Raw genomic sequence first — 23,189 nt, 5'->3', positions numbered from 1 at the left:
CTGCTGGTATGCCAAGGCAATGGCGTCCACTATCTAGTGAGACAACCTTTGCTTGGAGAGAGCCTTTCCCTTCAGCTTCCCACCATAACAGACAAAGAGCTGGTCTGAGGTCCTGAAACACTGCGTCCTGTCTACATAGGCGCGGAGGGCGCGTACTGGACAGAGCAGTGCCAAGGCTGGGTCTGCCTCCTCCGGGGGCAGCGCTTGCAGGTTCACCACCTGGTCCCGGAAGGGAGTGGTAGGAACCTTGGGCACATATCCAGGCCGGGGTCTCAGGATCACGTGAGAGTAAGCCGGCCCAAATTCCAGGCACGGAGAATGCATGCAAGTCCCCCACCCTCTTGATGGAGGCCAATGCAACCAGGAGCGCTGTCTTCATAGACAGGAACTTAAGCTCCACTGATTGCAAAGGCTCAAAGGGAGCACTCCGCAGGGCAGTTAGAACCACTGAGAGGTCCCAAGAGGGAACGAGAGGAGGACGAGGAGGATTCAGTCTCCTCGCTCCTCTCAGGAACCTAATGATCAGGTCGTGCCTTCCAACAGACTTACCTTCGACTGGGTCATGGTGTGCGGCAATAGCGGCAACATAGACTTTCAGGGTGGAGGGAGACAGCCTTCGCTCCAGCCTATCTTGAAGGAAGGAAAGCACGACACTAACCGAACATCTCCGGGGGTCTTCTTGAAGAGAAGAGCACCAGTTGACGAAGAGGTTCCACTTCAACGCGTAGACGTGTCTCGTGGACGACGCTCTAGCGGAAGTGATGGTAGCCGCCACCGTAGGTGGAAGGGTACTCAAACCTGCTTCGTCCCGTCCAGGAGCCACACGTGGAGGTTCCAAAGATCGGGACGAGGGTGCCATAGGGTGCCCCGTCCCTGAGAAAGGAGGTCCTTCCTCAGGGGAATCGGCCAGGGAGGTGCTGTCGCGAGGAGTACTAGTTCGGAGAACCAGGTCCGGGCGGGCCAGTATGGCGCGACCAGAATGACCTGCTCCTCGTCCTCCCTGACCTTGCGCAGGGTCTGCGCAAGAAGGCTCACTGGGGGAAACGCATATTTGCGGCCCCGCGGCCAGCTGTGCGCCAGTGCATCCGTGCCGAGCGTGCCCTCGGTCAGGGAATAGTACAGGGCGCAATGGGTCGAGTCGTGAGAGGCAAACAGATCTATCTGTGCGTCCCCGAACTGGTCCCAAATCAGCTGAACCGACTGGGGATGGAGTCGCCAATCTCCCGGGAGGGGCTGAAGCCGTGAGAGCTCGTCGGCTGCACAGTTCAGGGCTCCGGGGATGTAAATGGCATGAAGCGACCTCAGATGCTTCTGACTCCATATGAGGAGGTGGCGGGCGAGTTGCGACATACGGCGGGAGCGTAGACCACCTTGATGGTTGATGTACGCTACAGTTGCGGTATTGTCTGAACGGACTAGTACGTGTTGGTTCTTGAGCACGGCCCGGAAGCGGCGCAGAGCAAGACGTACGGCCAGCAACTCGAGGCAATTGATGTGCCAGAGGCGGCGGGGTCCTGTCCAGGAGCCCGCGGCAGCACGTCCATTGCACATGGCACCCCAGCCCGTGGAGGAGGCATCTGTCGTTACAACAACATGCCGCGAAGCTCGTTCCAGGGGCACTCCGGCCCGTAGAAAACTGAGGTCCGACCAAGGGGTGAAGGTCTGACGGCAGGACGGAGTAACAGTTACTCGGAAGGTGCCGTGTTGCCATGCCCACCTCGGGACTCGGTCGCGAAGCCAAAGCTGAAGCGGTCTCATATGAAGCAATCCGAGCGGTGTTGCCACGGCTGCAGATGCCATATGCCCCAGGAGCCTCTGAAAGAGTTTCAGTGGAACCGCACTCTTGCCCTTGAACTGTCTCAGGCAAGTCAGCAGTGACTGCGCGCGCTCGCTCGTAAGCTGCGCGGACATGGCGACCGAGTCGATGTCCATACCGAGAAAAGAGATCCTCTGCACGGGGCAAAGTTTGCTCTTTTCCCAGTTGACCCGAAGGCCCAGACGAGCTAGGTGCCGGAGCACTAGGTCCCTGTGTTCGCATACCTGGTCTCGAGAGTGAGCTAGGATCAGCCAGTCGTCGATGTAGTTCAGGATACGAACCCCGTGTTCCCGAAGGGGAACAAGGGCTGCCTCGACGACCTTCGTGAAGACGCGAGGAGACAGGGCTAGCCCGAAAGGGAGAACCGCGTACTGGTATGCCTGCCCCTCGAAGGCAAACCGAAGGAACGGTCTGTCTCGAGGGAGAATGGAGACATGAAAGTAGGCGTCCTTCAGGTCGATTGCTGCAAACCAATCCTGGGGCCGCACACATCCGAGAATGTGTTTGGCAGTGAGCATCTTGAACGGCAGCCTGTGAAGGGAACGGTTCAGCACACGCAGGTCCAGGATTGGTCGTAACCCACCGGTTTTCTTGGGGACAATGAAGTACGGGCTGTAGAAGCCGGTCCTCAAAAGATTCCCCCCCGGCCCTCCACCGGGGGAAGGAGTGGTCCTGCTACCATCTCCTGAGAAGTAATTTTCAGCATCCCTGAGTAGCCCGTCTCAGGAGCGCCGCTTGGCCCGGCGTTTAGCGGGGGGCGGGGCTGGAGAGGGCTGGGGCACCTTCTTACGGCTTCCTCCGCGACCGGGCCTGGGTGGAGGCTGCTGCTTGGGCCGGGCGGGAGGGGCGGGAGCCGCAGGAGGGCGCCCTCGGCGGCGAACAGACTGAGGGATCTGCCCGGTCGGCTGGGTGGAGGCAGCAGCGGGCCGTCGGGGCAGAATGTGCCTAATGGCCTCAGTCTGTTTCTGGGCGGTGGAGAACTGTTGGGCGAAATCCTCCACCGCACCGCCGAATAGGCCGGCCTGGGACATGGGGGAGTCGAGCAGGCGAGAGCGCTCAGCGTCCCGCATGTCAGCCAGGTTCAGCCACAAGTGTCTCTCCTGGACCACAGCTGTGGACATCACCAGACCCAGGGAGCGTGCGGTCACCTTCGTCGCCCGGAGGGCGAGGTCGGTGGCGGCGCGCAGCTCATCGAAGAGCCCTGGGTCCGTCCTACCCTCGTGCATGTCCTTTAGCATCTGCGCCTGATAGACCTGCAGAGTGGCCATGGCATGCAAAGAGGCAGCCGCCTGTCCCGCCGCTCCGTAGGACTTCGCCACTAGGGTAGACGAGAACCTACAGGCCTTGGATGGGTGCTTAGGCTCGCCGCGAGAAGAGGCACTCTGAGGACACAACTGCATCGCAACAGAGCGCTCAACCGGGGGGAGCCCAGTGTACCCACGGGCAGCTGCCCCATCGAGGGGAGGAAAGGCGGATGAAATCAACGAGCGGTCGCGGGAAGACATGGGAGTCTTCCAGGACTTCGATATTTCATCATGCACGTCCGGGAAGAAAGGTATTGGGGCAGGCTGAGGACGGGAAGCCGCAGCTGCACCCAAAAACCAATCGTCCAGCTGCGAGCGCTCAGGACAGGGTGGAGGGTTCCACTCCAAACCAATGCTCGCGGCCGCCCGGGAAAGCATGGCCGTCATCTCTGGATCAGACTGAGCCACAGCCGTATTCACACCCGAGGGTGGCAGCTGTGACGAGTCGTCACTTCCAGACGAATCAGACCCGCCTAGTGATGCTGCGATCGACATCGCATCTTCCTCTGGAGCGCCAAAGGACACCCGCGGGACCTCAAAGGACGGTCCCGCGATGATCCCCTGAACGCTCGCGGGTTGCAACACTGGAGAAGGTGCTGCGGGGCACGGACACATAGTCGGCGCTTTGTTCCACACACTCACCCTCAGATCACCCTGGCCACCAGCCGAAGTAGAGCCTCTCGAGGAGGCGCTAGATCGGGGTGTGGATGAGGGGACTCTCACTCTTGCGAGATCCTTGAGTCTCGATCTAAGTGTTGCGATGGTCATGTTCCCACAGAAAGAACATGACTCATCCACGAGCGCTGCTTTAGCGTGATCAAAGCCCAAACACACCAAGCAGCGCTCGTGCCCATCAGAGTCAGACACCAGTCGACCGCAACCAGAAGTGCACGGGCGAGGCATCTTTAAAAAGACGTGCCGCGTGCAAGCTCTTTTTGTGAGAGAAACTCAGTGCTGAAGCGCCCGCGGAGAACACACTCGCTGGCAAACCACGCTCAGATAAGCAGGAAGTGTGCACTCGCCGGGAGATCGCCGTCACACCAACACTGGAGAGTTGCTCGTCTCGTAAGAAGCTGACAATCAGAGATAGCTTAAGGAGTGAAGAATTACACTTGGCTCCGAAGCGAAAACATATCTGCCTGTCGCTGGCGTCCTCCTTTTATACCCACGAGGTGGGGCGGAGTTACGTCATGCAAATTCCGCAGACCCATGGCATTTCTTTGCCATTGGCTCGTTTTGTAATACTCGAAGTTGATAGGCTTTCTAAGCGAAACCCCATTCGTCGTCATCCGACGTAACTCGGAGTGACAACGAAAGGGAACTCGTGATGCATGCGCATCTCGTCAGTAAAGCCGGTTCCATGATTAGTAGTAAATCGTTATTACAATCTGCATCTGAGTTTTCGCTTGTGCATGATTGCGCGTCCGTGTTCTTCGAATGGGTGGAGTCAGAGCCAGTGTTGGAGGAAAGAAGGTAGGACCAATTGAATTGTGTATTTTCAAAATCTGCCAGTCGTTTTCCAAATCACATACCCCACCTTTAAGAAGATATTTCATGGTATTATGTATTTGACCAAACTCATATTTTAATATTCATTCATTTTTTTGTAGGTATATTGTGTTTTAGTAATATTAGAATTAGAATGTTGATGTGATACAGTGTAAAAACTAACTATAGGCTATATACATAAGAATGGAAAACTCTAACTATTTTGCTGGCCATAAGTTTATTGTAGTAGTAGTTTACCACATTCTGTTGGCATTGGTAGACATATTCAGGAAAAATCTTATAGCACTGACAATACTTCTGTGACACAAAAGTAGGATTTCCAGTTATGAAATGAAAGATTCCGTCTTGTTTTGTGCGGAATCTTTTATTTGGTTGACAGCATTTCGAAATTATAGATATTAGCATTTAGCTGTTAAAATTGCTTTTGAGACGTCTGAATGAAATTCTCAGTCTTGACATTAATTAAATAAATAAATATATATATATATATATATATATATATATATGTTTTTTTTTTTCTCCTGAAGACTTGCATCAGGTTGAGCCTGGCACTGGTGGCTATTATTTAGGACTGGGGTGGTCTAAACTGAGGTTGGACCCACTCCTGAAAAGCAAGGTGAGGTTGCTTTACTACGCAACCCCAAGGCGTTCCATTTAGCGTCAGTGTGACAATATCTAGTTTATTCATCAAACTCTAGAGGGCGCAGGCACATCATTACCACATGACACAAGCTAATTAGCCTCTTTTGATCCTGCTGCCAATGTGATTTAAATAGTCTGGTTCATTGTTTTCTGTAAGCTAACCCTTGAAGCGCATTATCAGAGTTCTTCTGAAACCTTCCACCTCCCTCAGCTCCACCTGCCTACTGTAGATCTGCCATTGTTATGTCTATTTATGTAGCAGCAGCATATCTTATATGCTCACAGCAGTATGTCTGTGTATCTATTAGCAGTAGTAAGTCCATACTTGCTCTCCTGCAGCAATAATCCACAGCAGCAACAACAGCGTATAGCAGATCTAGTCTGCCAAGAGCAAATATATTAATGTTGCCATATTCAATAACATGCTAAAACTATTCAGAGTTTTCATGATTTAATTTTTAAGCGTATAACTCTTCAGTCTGGCTGTGGAATTCAGGTTAATGTGTAAAATGTCTGTGAAAGGAACGTTGCTCTTTTAGCTAAGAGCACAAAACTTCAGTTGGTGAAATTACTAATTACTACCGAGGGATTACACAGCAGTGTGTAGGGCAGTTGATTATGGAAGCATATGAGTACTAATATTCAATTTGAAATGTAATATGCAAAATGACAATGCAATATGTAAAATGGCAATGCATTTATGTTTTTGAATTTACATTTTCCATTACATTTGTGCAACGTTCGTGCAAAATGAAAATGAAAAAAGAATTATATAATTTACATTTGCCATTTCCTACACTAGTTTTAATATGTAAATTGATACATATTTTAATGCTTTATAAGTTGCAAAATTTAAAATTTAAATATATTACAGAAATGATTAGATATTTTAACATTTTCAAGCAAAAACTGTAGCAAAATGATAATTTAAATGTTATTTTTCTTAATTGCATTTACACTCACAGTTAAGACACTTAAAGGGTCACTCCACCCATTTCAACATTAATCTTTATTGAAAGTGGGTTATATATGTAGTCGAAATGTAAAAGAAATTTTGAATTTGGTGCCCTCTTGACCGAGAAAAGACAGAAAATAACTTTGGGGTGCATTTGTATGTAAGACAACAACTCCCACAATGCAGCTCCGCAAGCCACTCCCACTAATCCAGAACAGCGCAAACATCAGAGAAATCACTCTTCCGTCTACAAGAAGGCTAGCTGCCAAATGAGTTTGAAATTCATTTCACAAAAAATGTCTAGTTAGTTGGCTGTGGCGAGCAGGACGAGGGCGAGGGACGTGAGAGGACGACGCGATTGATAATGAATGACACCTGTGCAGCGGTCTCATATCTCTCACGGAGGAGCGGAAGCACAAAAGGAACAGGCCTGATTTTATGTTTTGTTTCTGTTGTGTGTGGCCAGCTGGCTTATACTTTTGTTTTGTATTTGTTTATTTTACTATTAAAACATTCAAATGTTCGCCGGTTCCAGCCTCCTTCTTCCCACAACAACGAACCCCGTTACATTGGCAAACATTAGTGAATTACTCGTTTGTATTTCTTTCTATATGGTGAATTATTGCATGATACCTGGATGTTCAGTCAGGCGAAACTAGGATGGTTCACATCACAACACAAACGTCCGTGTGGTCATCTGATTCAGAGATTTCGTCCAGGAGAAATTGCGATCGTTGAAATTCTCTGCAGCAGACGGACTCTATCTGTGTCCGTAGCGCACAGCGAGAGCACACGCACCAGCAGCCCGCCTCAGCTCGACCCAGTCCGGGCTCCTCGTCCGCGACAGGCAGCCGCCTCCTGATCCTCCATCAGCCTCAGCTGCTCTTCACTATATTGCGGCTCGTAAAGATAGCCACGAACAGCGGATTCGAGCAGCAGAATTTCAAAATCCTCTATTCCATATCATGTTTAGTTTCTTCCGTCATTGTCGTAACTTCCTATATCCACAGCGCTTGTTAGCTTAGCTTATAAACAAGATGGCTGATATTGCTTTCAGTATCTGCAAGTGAAGTCCCACCCACTGATCTGTGATAGCTCTGTTAGCGCATTAGGCACAACCCCCTATGGGCGGGTTTGAAAGGGTGGGAATTTATGCTTGTAGTCTATACAGAAATCCCCCCTTTTTACACTTCCTCCTACAATGACGTCAAATGACGATTTTTGCGTCATTGTAGGAGGAAGTGAAAAAGGTAAATAGTAGATTTCTCTCGTCTCAGGGGAAAATGAAAGAATGTTGCACGACCATTCAATAGTATGACTGGTTGTCTAACAATGGACCTCTTAATGCAAATGGGTGGAGTGTCCCTTTAACTGCCGTGAACGAGCAGCGCCTGGTGTTTATTCGTAAGCGTGAGCGCTCGTAAGCGGGCACGTAACTTACATTCATAGCCATGGGCAGAATAGCCTCCGGGTTCCGATCGCCGCACTTCGTGGGCTCAGGAAACTGAACCGGAGGTATGGGCGCGGCGCGCGTGCCCTCGGTGCTCGAATACGGCAGCTCGCTGACAGCGGTAGCTGGCTGTTTCATATGTGACGTCCCGATTGCTTTGAATGGGGAACGTTTTGTGATAGCTTTGTGATACGCGAGCGGCGCCCGGGGCAGAAAGTTTGTTAGTAGGCGTGAGTGCTCGTGAGCGGGCACGTAACTTACATTCATATGTGACGTCCCGGTGGCTTTGAACGGGGAATGTTTTGAGATAACTTTGTGATGCGCGAGCAGCGCCGGGCGTTTACTAGTAAGCGTGAGCGCTCGTAAGCGGGCACGTAACTTTCATTCGTATGAGGCTGTTTTGGCTGTGTGACAGTGCGGGCAGAGAGTAGGCGTGAGCACAGAGTTGTGGGCACATTTCCTACATCTAGCACTCGAGCGGCATTTGCCAGCTTTATGAGAGTGGGCTCTGTGAGTGTGAGAGTCACGGGGGTATCGTGCTTGCCTGTAGGGGTGAACACTGAGATGTGGGCACATTTTCTACACTTAGAGCACCACGGCATGAGCCGGATAGCCAGAAGTTATACTCTTGAGATTTTGCAGGCGAGCGGGTTGCATTACCGGCTCGTTGGCTGCCGAATACATCGCTGCAGTAGCCTTTCTAAGGGAACTGACAGGGCGAGATGTTTCAATGGTGGTCCGGCCGCGACGGGACTCAACCGTCTTTTGAGAGATTTGTCTGGGTCGTCGTAGCAACGGCGGTTGTGTGCAGGCGAGCGGGTTGCATTACCGACTCATTGGCTGCCGAATACACCGCTGCAGTAACCTTTGTAGCCTTCCTGGATCGAGGAGGAGGCGGAGTGATGTGAACTCGACCACTCCTCGCTGTCCGATGCCAGGATGGAACAGCTGTCACCTGGGTCAATTCCTTCAGCTTTGTCCCCTGAGGTGGCGGCAATAAGGGCTGAAGCCGGCAGCTGCGCGTCCGGAAGGGGCAGAGAAGGAGAGAGAGAGGCTGGCGGGATGCATTCCGGTGACCTCAGGTTCCGGTCACCTCTGTGAACGGCACTTCTTCTTGCGCGGTCCAGAGGGCGGAGTGACAGCTTCCACATTGAAGGCCTTGAGTCGAGCCCAGAGGGTCGACAGCGGAAGCGCATCCCAATGCTCGCAGCCCCCCAAATCCAGGCAGAGAGCGCAGATCACGTGGCGGTCTCCTGCGCTGAGTAGGGCTCTACACGAGCCACAGGAAATGCGAGGCATTTTGAGAAAAATGCCTCGCGCTCTTTTAGAGAGTGAGTGTCGCGGTGGCGAACACCCACAGAAAGCAAAGCACTAAAAGGATACTTGTCGCCGGATAGCGTAGCAGCTACGGAAGGCTGAAGGCGGCGAAGACGACCGGCTTCCTCAGGCGCTTTCCTCTGCGTGCTGGTCGCTGGTTTCGGCGGAGGCGGCTTCTCTCAGAGTCCAGCGATGCGGAGAGCTTTGCTGAAGAGATGAAAATCAGTGAGCTTCCTACCGAGCCTGACTTTTATATGCTAAACCACACCCCTTTTGGCGGGCTGTGACGCGTAAAGGGCAGACGTCACGCGCGAGGCTCAGTGGTAGGCTGCTGCCGTTGCCGCAGGGTGGCCAATGAGCACGCAAGACTGCCTGCTCTAGGTCTGCTAGCTGCTGCACTGCGTTGACAATAAATGGAAAAATTTGGATAATTTTTTGGCTTCAATATCTCGAGAAAAGATGACTTTACCCGTAGCGTAAGCAACTTACGCAATACGAGAGAACCTCTCGTAAGAGAACTAATGTTTGAAATGGCAAATGTAAATTATATAATTGAATTATCATTTTTATTTTGCACCAAACGTTTCATAAATGTAATGGAAAATGTCAATTGAAATACAGAAATGCATTGCCATTTTACATATTGCATTGTCATTTTGCATATTGCAATTATCATTTTGCATATTACATTTCAAATTGAATATTGCTACCCATATGCTTCCATAGTAGATCTCCCTCTTCTGTTAGGACGTCAGATAAATGGAAAGACCGGGGTAAGTCTATGTGGAGCAATAGAAAACTTCTGGGCGACACAACATGTGGGGTCATGTGTTCATAGACACATACACACTCACATGTCAATATATATTATATACTTTTTTTTTTTACCCAATTACATATATGCACATGTGAATGTGACCTCTTTTGTATATTTTATCTGCATTGTCCATTTACATGGCTCTGATGTACTAAGATCAAGTGAGCTAAATCACTTGTACAGTCAAACAGATTGTGTGTAAGCTTAATGGTCATATTGCTGGTGATGTACTAATAACAATTGCACACAAAGCCAAATGTGCAAATAAATTGGACTCATAATTAAATAATGTTGCATGCAATAATGCCAAATGTTATTCATGGATGTGAGTTTTGAGTATATGACAAATTTTACGATTGTCACATACATGCCAAATAATTGAATGTGATACAGTATTTGTGTATGACAATCTTGAATCAGTTTTAGAAGGGTTGTGGAGCTGAATACAATATAGCCTGAATACACAAATAACAAACTGGAATGACTTGCAGTCTTCCAGATGGGTGCAATTTAATCTATTTGCATGGTTCTGTATTTTGGCTTTTTTGTGGAGACTATATAGATTACATATTTAGTGTGCATCAAAATGTTTTATTACTGATGTACAACAGTTCTGGGTAAACTGTAGTAGTAGATAAGCTTTGGGATATTTTTCATGCAATCAACGTTTTACATGTTTTAATACAGAAAATCTTTAATAATGCATGGCTTATATTGGGTGCAAAGGCATTTCTGTGGACCTTTAATAATGCATTATTACTTAATTAGTTTAATTATTAGCAAATCTTTAATTATTTATCATTTGATTCATATCATTAATAAGCATGGCCTATCATCGATTTCTTTTCCACCAGGTACATATTGACATAGACAGTTAGCCTTCAACTTAATTACTGAGCCACCAGGGCACTACAGGTTCAAAACCTTTGGGCTTGCTTTATTAAAAATCTGCCTTATCTTTAATGAGGAGGTTATAAACAAAAAGGATGAGAGAGACTTGTCTTATTCATGGCACAGTCCTGCGCTGTAACTATGAGGTGACATATCTCACCCAGTATTTATATTTAATGAATACTATGGATTTTATCATTGATTACAGTATTTTTCTTTAACATTTCTCCTGGAATCTTGTATATTTAGTTATGCCCTTGACACAATCCCTTGTCACTAGAAATGGCACGTCATTTTAAATTGTGCAGCACAAACAAACTGCCTCCTTTACATGTCAATTAAATTCACTCAGGACCTGAAGTTGACGAAAATATCAAAGGCTACGTTCACACTGCAGGCTGAAACGACCCAATTCCGATTTTTTTGCCCCTATGCGACCTGTATCTGATCTTTTCATGACAGTCTGAACGACACAGATCCGATCTTTTCAAATGCGACCCAGGCCACTTGGGTATGTGGTCCAAATCCGATAAGTATCCGATCTTTGAAATGCGACTTCAATCTTAACGGCCAGGTCACATGTATCCGACCCGCACGTCATTGATATGCGACAAACGTCATAATTCTGCGTTGAAGTTGGCGGGAATGAGAAGATAAACAACAACTATGGCGGACGATGCTGAGACCAGTCAATGGAAGGGGAGCGAAGTTTCTGATTTAATTAATATTTGGGGGGACAGCTCTATTCAGGCCATGTTAAGCTACTTCTGCAAACAACAAGTGACGTCGTTGACCGTTGAGTACTCTTCTGCGCATGCGGGTCATTTCATGTTCACGTTCACGTTCACACAGTAGATCACAAAAGGTTGCATTTAATTGGAAATGTGAACGGCCTTGCAAAAAAAATCAGATTTTTTCAAAAAATCGGAACTGAGCATTAAGCCCCTGCAGTGTGAACTGCATAGTTAGCAATTGCATACTGATTTAATATTTCAGAGTCAAAATAAGAAGTATTATTACTATTAATTTCAATCAGTAATACTTCAGCCCATGATACCTAACCAGAAGTCACACAGATTATACCACTTCATAATATTTATGTTTAGTAAGTCATTAACAAACTTTTGATGCTGGCAGATCAGTTCATGTATGTCACAATATAATCTGAAAATGTATAAATCAAAACATGAATGTAGACTAAATTGAAAAATAAATTAAGTATTGTAATTTTTAATATTAGTTCTGAAGTGTTGCCAGACTACATTTGACAATAATCTAATATAAGCAATAACATTTACAGACTTGTTATGATTGAACTCTCTATGTGATTCAAATGAAAAATGAATTTGACAACATTAAATATTTTATGCTGAACATTTTATGTTTGCATTGTGAATCTACTTTACAATGAACATTTACCATTTGTTTATATTTAACAGATTATTTTGAACTTCTTAAATTAAATCAGTGTTTGGCAGGATTTAGGCAGCACTGCATTACACTTATTTTCTCATTTTACTGAACAAAAATAAGTGAAAACTGGATATATCTAATCATTAATCTCAACATTATTCATGTCAGTCTGGCATTTTTTGTTTCTTAAAAACAATTCTTAAAAATTACAGTAACCTCACATTTAAAGGTTTAGCATTAAACATGTATGAGAAACTAATACGGGAATGAATATAAATTAATGTACAGTTCTTGAATTATGCATTTGGTTATTTTTGTTCAGCGTCGGTTCAAGTTTTAAGTTTGCACCATAAAACCCTGTGAACAAACACAAAGAAAAGGTGAAAACAAGAGGCCAAATTCAACTCAACATCATAGCAGATGTGTTTAGTCCTGTGGTTTGCTTACATACAGGCAATATTAAGCAGCACTTTAAGATCCAGTGAGAAACGATTTGTTGCGGAATTATCTGTTATGAACCCCAAATGTCTGTGATTTAAACTAGTTAAAAAACAGTGCTGACATGCTAGCTGTCTTCAAACTAGCTGTCCCGACCTTCCGATACTGCATGATGTTCGAAGCTTCAAACGTCATCAATCACGCGGTATTGCCATTTCGATACAAGTATCGGCACAGTGTGTGATACAATAGTGCTTTTTACCGATGGTTTGAAGTTGCTTTTCATTGATTAAATATTTGCAATACCCACAGACAGATGTAAACGGTGATCAATAGTAATGATAAATATGGAGATCGTCTCTGGTTACGTATGTAACCCTAGTTCCCTGAAGGGAACGAGACGCTGCGTGAAAACACTTTGGGAACGCCCCTGCGTGAGTGCGTCATGAAGCACGTATGAAATCAGTCCAATGGCGAGACGGAACGTCATATGCGGGTGACGTCATCGACCAGGAAACTATATAAGCACACCAAAAACACAAGCGCATCAGCTTCTGATAAGACTGAAGCAAGTGCTCACGGGCATGCTGGGAGTATGGCACAGACACGCAGCATCTCGTTCCCTTCAGGGAACTAGGGTTACATACGTAACCAGAGACGTTCCCTATCAGGGAACTCGAGCTGCGTGAAAACGCTTTGGGAACGCTAATACCAACGCCGCCATACGAGCAAGTGTCCGTCGTGTGAAGTCAGAGCGCACATTTGGACGAAAGCACCTGCGCCCCTGGAGTGGAGCTGAAGTCAAGATGGTAAAACTTTACGAATGTGTGCGGTGAGGACCAGCCTGCCGCATCGCAAACGTCCTGAATTGATACTCTTGACAAAATAGCCTTAGAGGCAGCCATACTCCTGGTTGAATGAGCCCGGACAGCCAAAGGAGAAGGCTGACCGGAAGACTCGAAGGCAAGTGAGATGGCCTCGACCACCCACTTGCTCAACCTCTGCTTAGATGCAGGACAGCCCTTCCTAGGGGGTCCAAAAACAAACAATCAGTTGTTCACATTTTCTCCCCAGGGCAGCTCTGTGGACGTAAGCATCTAGAGCCCTAACCGGGCAAAGCAGATTAGTTTCTCTTGGTCCGACGTCAAAGGAGGAGGACAGAAGGCTTGCAGTATAATAGGCCTAACAGTATTAGTTGGGACCTTAGGAACCTAGCCCGGTCTAGGATGGAGAAAAACTTCTACCATGCCGGGCGAGAATTCCAAGCACGAGGGAGAGACCGATAGAGCTTGAAAATCTCCTTTTTTATTCTTTTTAAAGAAGAGATAGCAAGAAGAAAGATAGTTTTTAGAGTAATGACTTCTCAGAAACTTCTTCAATGGGCTCGAACGGTGCTAGAGAGAGACCTTCTAGAACAACCGCAAGGTCCCAGGTCGGCACCCTCGTGCGAACTGCTGGCCTCAGCCTCAAAGTGCCACGAAGGAAACAAATTATAAGTGGGTGTCTCCCGAGAGAGGCTCCACTTAAAGGGACGTGGTAGCAGATAAGGCCGCCACGTACACCTTCAGTGTGGAGTGGGATAACCCTGTGGAGAAACGCTCCCGAAGGAATTCCAGCTCTGCACCCACCGGGCAGTTAACTGGGTCCGACTGGTGTTCCCCACACCAAGAGGTGAACATATTCCACCTCAAGGCATAAGATTTCCTAGTGGCCGGAGCTCTGGAGTGGAGGATGGTCTCCACGACATCAGTCGAGAGACCAGATTCTATGAGCTGGGCCCCCTCAGAGGCCAAGCCCACAACCTCCGTAGTTCTGGGCGGGGGTGAAGGATCAACCCACTCGCCTGATAGAGAAGGTCCCTCCTGATCGGAATCTTCAGGGGAGAGCCGTCGAGGAGAGAAATTAGGTCCGGAAACCCACGTCCAGAACTCCTGGGAGCAGCACGATCGGGGGAAATGCGTACAGGTGTGACCTTGGCCACGCCTGTACCATAGCGTCCAACCCAGAGGGCTGGATGGCTTAGAGAGAACCACAGTGGAAGTGTGATGTCTCCCTGGATGCAAACAGGTCTACCTCGGCACGACCGAAATGTTTCCATAGGAGCTCCATCACCTCGGGATGGAGTCTCCATTCCCCGGGCCTCGGCCCCTGCCTCGACAGGATGTCTGCCCCCTGATTTAGATACCCTGGGATATAAATCGGCCTCAATGAAAGAAGCTTCCCCTGGGACCATAGAAGGATCTGGCGAGCCAGCTTGTATAACGGGCGCGAACGCAGACCTTCCTGGTGATTTATGTAGGAGACCACCGATGTGTTGTCTGACCGGACAAAAACATGATGACCTCTCAGGTCTGGGAGGAAGTGTTTCAGAGCCTGAAACACACCAGCATTTCTAGACAATTATATGCCAATGAAAATGATGGGCCTCACAGACCCTGAGCAGGGCGACCACTCATGATCGCCCCCCAGCCCGTGAGGGAGGCATCCGTTGTTAGCTTTACGCGACTACAGGGAGCTCCTAGCAAGGGCGCATGGGACAGGAACCAAGATTCTTTCCACATAGCCAGGGCGCGAAGACACCGTCGCATGACCCTGATCATGTGGAGCGGGTTTCCCCTCGGGGAGAACCCCTTGGTCATGAGCCACCACTGTAGCGGTCTCATGTACAGCGGGCCGCAAGGTATAACGTTGGACGCTGCTGCCATCAGACCAGAATTCTCTGATATTCTTTTACAGTAAGTGACTGGCCTAGCTTTGCCTGTTTGACGGCTAAGAGAATCGAAGCTATACGAGCAGGAAACAGACGTCCCTGCCTCGTCGTCGAAACCCAAACCACACCCAGAAAAGTGGTCCTCTGTAATGGAGAAAGCACACTGTTCTTGGCGTTGAGCCTCAACCCCAACTTTTGACATGGGCAAGCACGACATCTCGATGCCGAATCGCCCGATGCTCCGATTGAGCTAGAATCAACCAATCGTCGATAAAATTTTAAAATGCGGATATCCTGGAGTCGCAGCGGAGCCAGAGCTGTATCCATGCATTTCGTGAAAGAACCCGATATTGGCGCGCTTCGCCCCCGAAAGTGAACCTCAGGAACTTCCTGTGTTGTGGAAGGATGGAAATGTGGATGTAATGTAATCGGCTGTAATAACCTAGCTCCAAACTGGGAAGAGGAACCCGTTCTATAGCCCCCTTTTGAATGAGTGTTTTCACCTCTTGTTCCATTACCAGAGCCTGCTCTGGGCCCACCACTGTGGGCAGAACCCCCTCTGCCAGAAATTCTACAAAGGGTACCAGTCTCTCGAGACTGGCCTCTGGTATAACTTGAGCAGCAAACACAGTGCCCTGTAACGGCGCACCGGCAGGGAACAACTGGTTTGACTGCCCTGAGACCCTCCTCAGAGGGAGCGAGCGTCCCTCGGAATAGCGCTCGCTGGGACCGTCTACGCCCCGGCATAGAGTCGGGGTTGGCAGAAGGGGCCCCTGAGGGCACCGAGGCAGAACAGGCACCCTAAAAAGAGGTGAACACCTTTCTCCCTCGGTGGGGACCACCCTCAGTGTCCTGACTTTTATGACGACAGGACTTTTTCTTGGCTGAAGCCTTCTTGGCCAATATAACTGTCCTCAGATCAGTTCTATCGCCCGCAGGCATTGGCTGAGCAGGGGGAGCGCGAGACGCGACACACTGCTTCTGCCCTATGCGAAGAGCTCGTAGACAGCCGGGGCTGCTCCCGCCCAGCAGCCCCGGGGACGTGAACTTTTAATGGTAGAAACTTTTTTTTTTTTTTTTTTAAGCTGCTGCCTATTTTTCTTCCTGAAATTGATCAAATTACAGAATTAACTGAGTCACCGAATAACCCCCCAGGGGAGAGAGGAGCATCTAAAAGAAAAGCTTTTTCTTTCTCTTTCATAGTCGAAAAATTAAGCGATATATGACTCTCTGCGGCCACCAAGGCTGCACGCAGAGATAAATCAGCAGCCTGACGCAGTTCTCGAACCACGTCAGAACTGACCTACTCACTCTCGCTCACGTCCCTTAGCAGATCAGCCTAGTATGCTCGCAAAATCAACATAGTATGCAGACATGACACAGCCTGACCCGCCCCCGAGTACGCTTTACCCCGAGGTATTTCTTAAAGGCTAGGGTGTAAAGTCGGTGCTTTAAATGATGAAGCAGCCTCGGAAGAGAGATGGCTCGCAAGCGTCTCTTCTACCGAGGCATAGCGCCATAATATTTTGCCCCCGTTATATTAGAATATGTTTATGTTAGAGGGCTAAAAAAATCTATAAGAAACCGGCTTCTTCCCTGATCTCGAAACCTCAGTATGGAGATAATGAAAGAACGGTAAGCACCGGTGTGGAGGTTGAACACGGTAAGGGAGAATTCTCTTATCTAATTTAGATTCAGTAACAGACTCCTGCCTAGCCGTTGGCTACTCAATGCTTAATATTGACACAGCTCGAGCGAAAACCTCCGTAAGCCCTTCGCACAATACTGACAACATCCAGCTCCTCAGAACTGGGTAATAGAATGATGGTGCCTCAGCCCGGGTGGAAGAAACCGCAGCGCATGCTTCCGAACCCGGATCTGAGGTACTGGATCTACCAGGTAAGGGCTGAGAAAAGGCAGAGCCCATCTCAATCCCCGCTGATAGATCCATATGTGATCCCCACGATTGAAGCCTTCGCTGTGCCTCGGCAACAGCGGGACCTGAACCGCGGGGAGCGTGCACCGAACCACTCTCCTCGAAGAGGGCTCAGCGAGAGCAGAGCGTTTTTATGGACAAACGCTCGCAATGCTCGCAATCAGCTCCCTCGAGAGCTGACTGGGCATGCTGCACTCCCAAACAAACAACACACAGATTGTGTGTGTGTCCCCACCCGTAATATAACGCGAGCAGGGATGAACACACTTTCTGAACTGCTGTTCGCTCGCCAGTTTGACATATATATTGTCTCTTTTATAGTTTTTTATATATATATATATATATGTATATATATGTGAAAAACTCCTGCCTAGCAATTTCTAAGGACAGACAAAAACACTTGAGACACAGACTTTTTCATACACAGAGCACTTGCTGAAGACTCTGAGAAGCTGATGCGCTTGTGTTTTTGGGGTGCTTATATAGTTTCCTGGTCGATGACGTCACCCGCCTATGACGTTCCGTCTCGCCATTGGACTGATTTCATACTTGCTTCATGACGCACTCACGCAGGGGCGTTCCCAAAGCGTTTTCACGCAGCTCGAGTTCCCTGATAGGGAAATGAGGTTTCTGCCTGACAACGACTAAATAAGTACAAAGTAGGCTGTAAATTGTTACAAGGGCTTAGAGTGTTACAAAATATGTAAATGTTTACCTGTTAAAAAATAGTTTTTTAGACATTTTACAGTAGTTCACGGTGGCCGAGAGAGCTCAATGCATTGGAACTGAAGAAAACACTTACAAATAGAAAAAGCACTAGCAAATTCAGAAAACATCTTCATCAGTTTGACAACATATGTGCTGCAAATATTTGCAATACAACCAAATTCCAAATAATTGTGGCTTAATGGTTAGAGAGTCGGACTTGTTACCTGAAGGTCACGCGTTCGAGTCTCAGTACCGGTAGAAAATGTAGGTGAGCGCCTCTTGAGATCAGGGGAGTGAGGTTTACACACACACAGCTCTTACTGGCCTATGATAGTTACACAAATAGAAAAAAAACACCAACAAATTAAGAAAACATCTTCATCAGTTAGACAGCACATGTGCTGTGAATTATACAGCTAAATTCATTAAAACGTACAGAGAATAGCACAGACCACAACTGATTTTTCAAGGTGACCCCAAAGTGACGAACCTGGCTGGGACATGCTTATTGTTCAATGTCTACTCGTCAGTGGTGTCGTTAATGACCTGAAAGGTGATTTGTTGTGTTGTTGTTTATATTAACTTTCTGATCGTATGTGCGTTTTGAGTATTTGCAGCGCGTTTCTGTATTTGGTTGTGTTGTGAGTTTTTGCAGCACGTGTTGTCAAACTGATGAAGATGTGTTTTCTTCAGTTGCAGCGCGTTGAGATCTCTCGGACTCCGTAGATGTTACTGTTGCTAATATAAGTGAATTTACATCTACTCATGTTAACCCCTTCCCAACCCATATCTGTGTAGAATTTGGCTCAGATAGCAAAGCTGTCATTTGTTATTCTGAAGCCATACAACGATCACTTTTGTGGCTGCAGGGAACACATAAAGCTGCACCATAGTAGAGCTTTGTATAATTCAAGCCTCTTTAGGAGGGTGGTACAAAAGAAGTTGTTACTCAGAAAGAACCATGTAAAAGGATCTCTGGAGTTTGCCAAAATTCATAACAGTGATGCAGTGGTGATGGGAAAGATTTAGAATCCAGGACAGAGCTGTTTAGCTAAAAGTCAAATAGATCTGTGTGGTGCAAACCTAACAATACACACTACATCTACAATGAAATATGGCGGAAGCATCATGCTGTAGGGCTCAGTACTTTTCATCAGCAGGAACAAAAACATCTTATTACAAAAAGGAAAAATGGAAGGCACAATGCAGAGAAATAATGCAAGAGAATATCATTCAATTTGATATAAAACTGAATTTTGATAGTTCTTCTTAGAGCAAAACAATGATTCCAATACCATTTCACATAACCAAAATAAAATATCTAAATGTGGGGATTGATATGTGCTAACACATTTTTAGTACCTAAATACAATTAGGCTGTAGGATTTGTAATTTTGTAAAAGCACAAACTTTGTGATCCCGTATCTCTGCAGGAAAGCAACTTTCTCTCTCTCTTTTAATACTTGACATTTACCGTTAGGGTCATCATTCATAGAGGAAAGGAGAGTGAAAATGCAGACTAGCAAAGTAGCAAATCAATGGGCATCCAACTGTATCATGCCAGGAAATCCTGTTCTTAAATTCAGCACTACTTTTCAGAGGATTTATTTATTCATCTTTTTTTTTGTTGCTAAAAATATAAATAATAATAATAAAAAATCCAATCAGCTGAAAAAAGTAGTGTGGTGCATTAATAAATACATATGTTGTGCTAAACACAAACTAAGAAAAGAAAAAAAAAAAAACAGAAGATGTGTATAATTATTCAGTATCTGCACCGTAATCACCTCTTGGCAAAGTTATTACATGTGATGTTCTACAGTCCAACCTCATAATCCCTGTGGTGTAATATTTATGACCCAGCATGGTGGGTGTGTTGTTCACACTCTAGTGATTTACATGCTACTTACTTTTGTTTATACAGCTTGACATCCCACAATCCTCTGTTAACAGAAGACATATTGGAACCTGCATGATCTCTCAGTGTGAGCCAATGTTAACACACAGTGCTGCATATGTAATGAGCCAAGGTCATTTACAGAAACAACTGATGCTCATTTTGCATTTGATACAATTTTTATAAAAGTTTTATACATAATATATATATATATATATATATATATATATATATATATATATATATTGTATAATTTTGTGGCATAAACACTTTATTATTCCCCCTCATTTACACACCAAAATGCAAGACTAATAAGTATTTTTTTTTATGTTATAATAGGAAAATAATGTTTGTAATTATCTAAAAAAGTACAGTATTTATTAATTTAGAAATCCCCAATGATTAATACTCAATGTGTTAAGAGTAGGTTTTCTACCAGATTTATATAATAATGGTTTTCGTTTAATATTTAAGCTGCTGTTTTAAAATCTCTTCCCCCATTTATCCTCTTTACCTTTCCCCTGTTGTTGACAGTAGGAGCCAACACAGTCAAAGGCGATGATTTCACCAATAATGAGGGTGGCGAAAATAAAGGTATTTTCCCCCAATCCTTTCCCCATTTTTTTAAAGACAAACAATAGAGATTCCAGCCTGAAGCTTGCATGAAAGCATTTTTTTTTCTGTAATGAATACTTTAATTTAATTTAATTTAGTTCTTAACTTTTTTGGCCATTGAAGTACACCATCATAAAGCACACCTTGGACCCCTTTTTGACACCTCTTTCCTCTTTGGAGATTCCTAGCACAGAGTTGAAGGGCTGTGTGAAAAGGCTAACGTTTGCCTGTGCCGAAAATTCAATAACATCCATAAAATAACACTTGTTCTCACATAAACATTGCCTTCTCCCAGTGCTGCAAAGTGAAAGACGGTTGACGAAAGCCTGCATGCTTTTTTTCCCTCTTCTCCGCAAAGAAATTATTAAACAGTCATGTTTTTTCTCATGTTTTTGCTATTGTTTTTCCTTCATTGCCCGGTGAAGCATGAACACTAACCTGTGTTGTTTTGACAGTGGAAATCTGTTCATTTGTAACTCCTGTCAGATACTGGGTTGAAGAAACTCTTCTCACTGTAATATTAATAGCTTGCTCTTTTGCATCCCATTAGACTTGGACAAATAGCACTTTAAGACATGATGCATTATAATGCTGAGAAAGGGTAGAGCTGTGTGAATGAAAGCAGTGAAGTATGTTATATACGTCATATAAGCAACATAGAGCATATGGTAATTTAATTGATATATATTGGGCAGAGAATGTGTTGTTCTCTTCAGGTTGCTCTTGACACGTCTGATAAATTGCTGCAGTGGATCTCACTATGGTTTGTGGCTGGCGAGGAATCAGCTGTCATGATCTCTGATCGTGATGTGTACGATCATTGATTGCTGCTGTCCAGACATGTTGTACTTTTTGATTGCCCTCTGATACCTGTATTAGTATGGAAGAGAGCAAACATGTGTCTGTAGATAGCTGGGGAAATACTACAAGAAACATTTTCGAAGATCTTATTTTTGCTCTTTTTCCAGGTTTAGTTATCTGAATACTATTGCTCACACAGTGATAGCTGTTACTCCTTCTGTGACCTGTGTAATCACATAATGTTAACAGTAAAATCTGTAGAATGACAGTGTGATATTGGTCTGCCAAATGGGAGGATAGGGTTCCAAAGCAAATTTTAGTAAATAAAATTACAAAGTTTACTTTTTGGGCTGTCTAAGTTGAGTAAACTCAAAGGGATGGTTCACCCAAAAATAAAATGTATGTCATAATTCACTCACCCTCATGTCATTTTAAACCTATATGACTTTCTTTCTTCTGAGGAACACACACATGATGTTTTATTAACAAAGTTTGGGAGGAACATGTCACGGAATGGGTAAATCAAAGGTGCGAGGACTCAAGTTCATAACAATGGGTATAATTTATTAAGAAAACAAACTGAAAACTACAAACAAAACTCCCACAAAGGGGGGAAACGAGACCGGAAAACGAGACAGAAAGCAGGCAGGATCAGGAAACACAAGGAACATGGATAACATGGACAACGAACCGGCACAGGACTGCAAATACAGGGAGCCTAAATAGGGAAACAAACATAAGAGGGTAACGAGGCAGGCAGGTGGGAAAAATTAATCAATAATGAGATAACAAGATGGGCGGGCTAGACAATTGACAGGAGAGCACATGACACATGGAAATACATGACAAGCCATGTGCTCACAACAGACCAGACTAAACACAAACACATGACACACCGGGAGTGTCAGAGCTCTGTCACCAAACCAAGATATAAACCAGACAGAAGTGACAGAACAGGTTCGAATTATCCATCCAATCATCACCTAATTCCAATAATCATCATTTCAATCATCAAGCCATTCCAACCTGCTGTCAACAATCAGTAATCAACATTTCTACCCAATCAGCAAATGACATACTACATACTACATACTACATACATGCCTCCCCTCACTTTTCCCCCTCATCACCAACATAATCAACTCCTCTCTGACCTCTGGTATTGTCCTACTCTCTGTCCTATTAAGCCGACACACTCACGCCCGCCTCCTCAGGTCTGTTAGTGCTGACACACTCAACACCATCAGGACTAAGCGCCGGACCTGGGGGCGACAGAGCCTTCTCAGCTGCTGCACCAACCCTCTGGAACGCCCTCCTCGGCCACATCAAACAGTCAAGCACCTTCAAAACCTTCAAACATCCTTCAAACAGGCCCTCAAAACTCACCTCTTTGAACTTGCTTTTTCCCGTTAACAGACTTTCCCAGTTCTTCAATTCTTGTGCTAGTTATGTAACCATATCTATATACCTTGTTTCTTTTTTGTTTTATCGATGTAAACCAACAACTGTAAAGCATCTCTGAGTGTCTAGAAACGCGCTATAAAAATTATATGTATTATTATTATTATTTATATACACAGTCGACTCACCTATGTTCCTCGACAGTTTTCAGCATCCCTCCACCACCCTGTCTCCTCACACTCAGCTGGTTACTTTCCTAACCAGAAATACGGGGGTAGTACTCTGGGTTCGGGCCAAAATACCGAGCTCGGAGCCCTGTCCTCCGACAGCATGCCATATACACATACTACTTTACTCTGATCTGATTATTTGCAAGTGTGAACTCATGAAGCACACGTTTTGGATTCCATCTACTTTTGATTATATGGAGAAAAAAAAGAGACATTGTGTTTCTCAAATTTCTCAAAACATTTCTCAAAACATCTTTCTCAAGACATTTTTGGATTCCAAAAAGACGATTTGGATTCCATCTACTTTTGATTATATGGAGAAAAAAAAGGGACATTGTG

The 23,189-nt window shown here is 45.8% G+C and overlaps 2 protein-coding genes across 3 annotated transcripts in view; both read left to right on the top strand.

The window, feature by feature from the left end:
• The window catches only part of LOC143753933 (uncharacterized), a 379,044-nt gene that overhangs the window by 52,105 nt on the left and 303,750 nt on the right, over nucleotides 1-23,189 (top strand). The window lies entirely within an intron of this gene.
• Nucleotides 1-23,189, top strand: part of nlgn4xa (neuroligin 4 X-linked a) — a 207,120-nt gene that overhangs the window by 25,976 nt on the left and 157,955 nt on the right. The window contains exon 3 of one of the 2 annotated variants that reach the window (XM_077246790.1): nucleotides 20,338-20,397. The exons of the other annotated variant lie outside the window; for it this stretch is intronic. Within the exon in view, the coding sequence (XP_077102905.1) occupies nucleotides 20,338-20,397 (60 nt within the window). The remainder of the gene's footprint in view (nucleotides 1-20,337; nucleotides 20,398-23,189) is intronic. 2 annotated transcript variants of the gene reach the window in all.

The sequence above is a fragment of the Siphateles boraxobius genome, unplaced genomic scaffold (genome assembly GCF_051911475.1).
Source record: "Siphateles boraxobius isolate OS27281-9 unplaced genomic scaffold, OSU_SipBor_1 29, whole genome shotgun sequence".
In the NCBI taxonomy this organism is placed as follows: domain Eukaryota; kingdom Metazoa; phylum Chordata; class Actinopteri; order Cypriniformes; family Leuciscidae; genus Siphateles; species Siphateles boraxobius.
The sequence above is the reverse complement of the archived record's forward strand: the minus strand, read 5'-3'. Positions and strand labels throughout refer to the sequence as shown.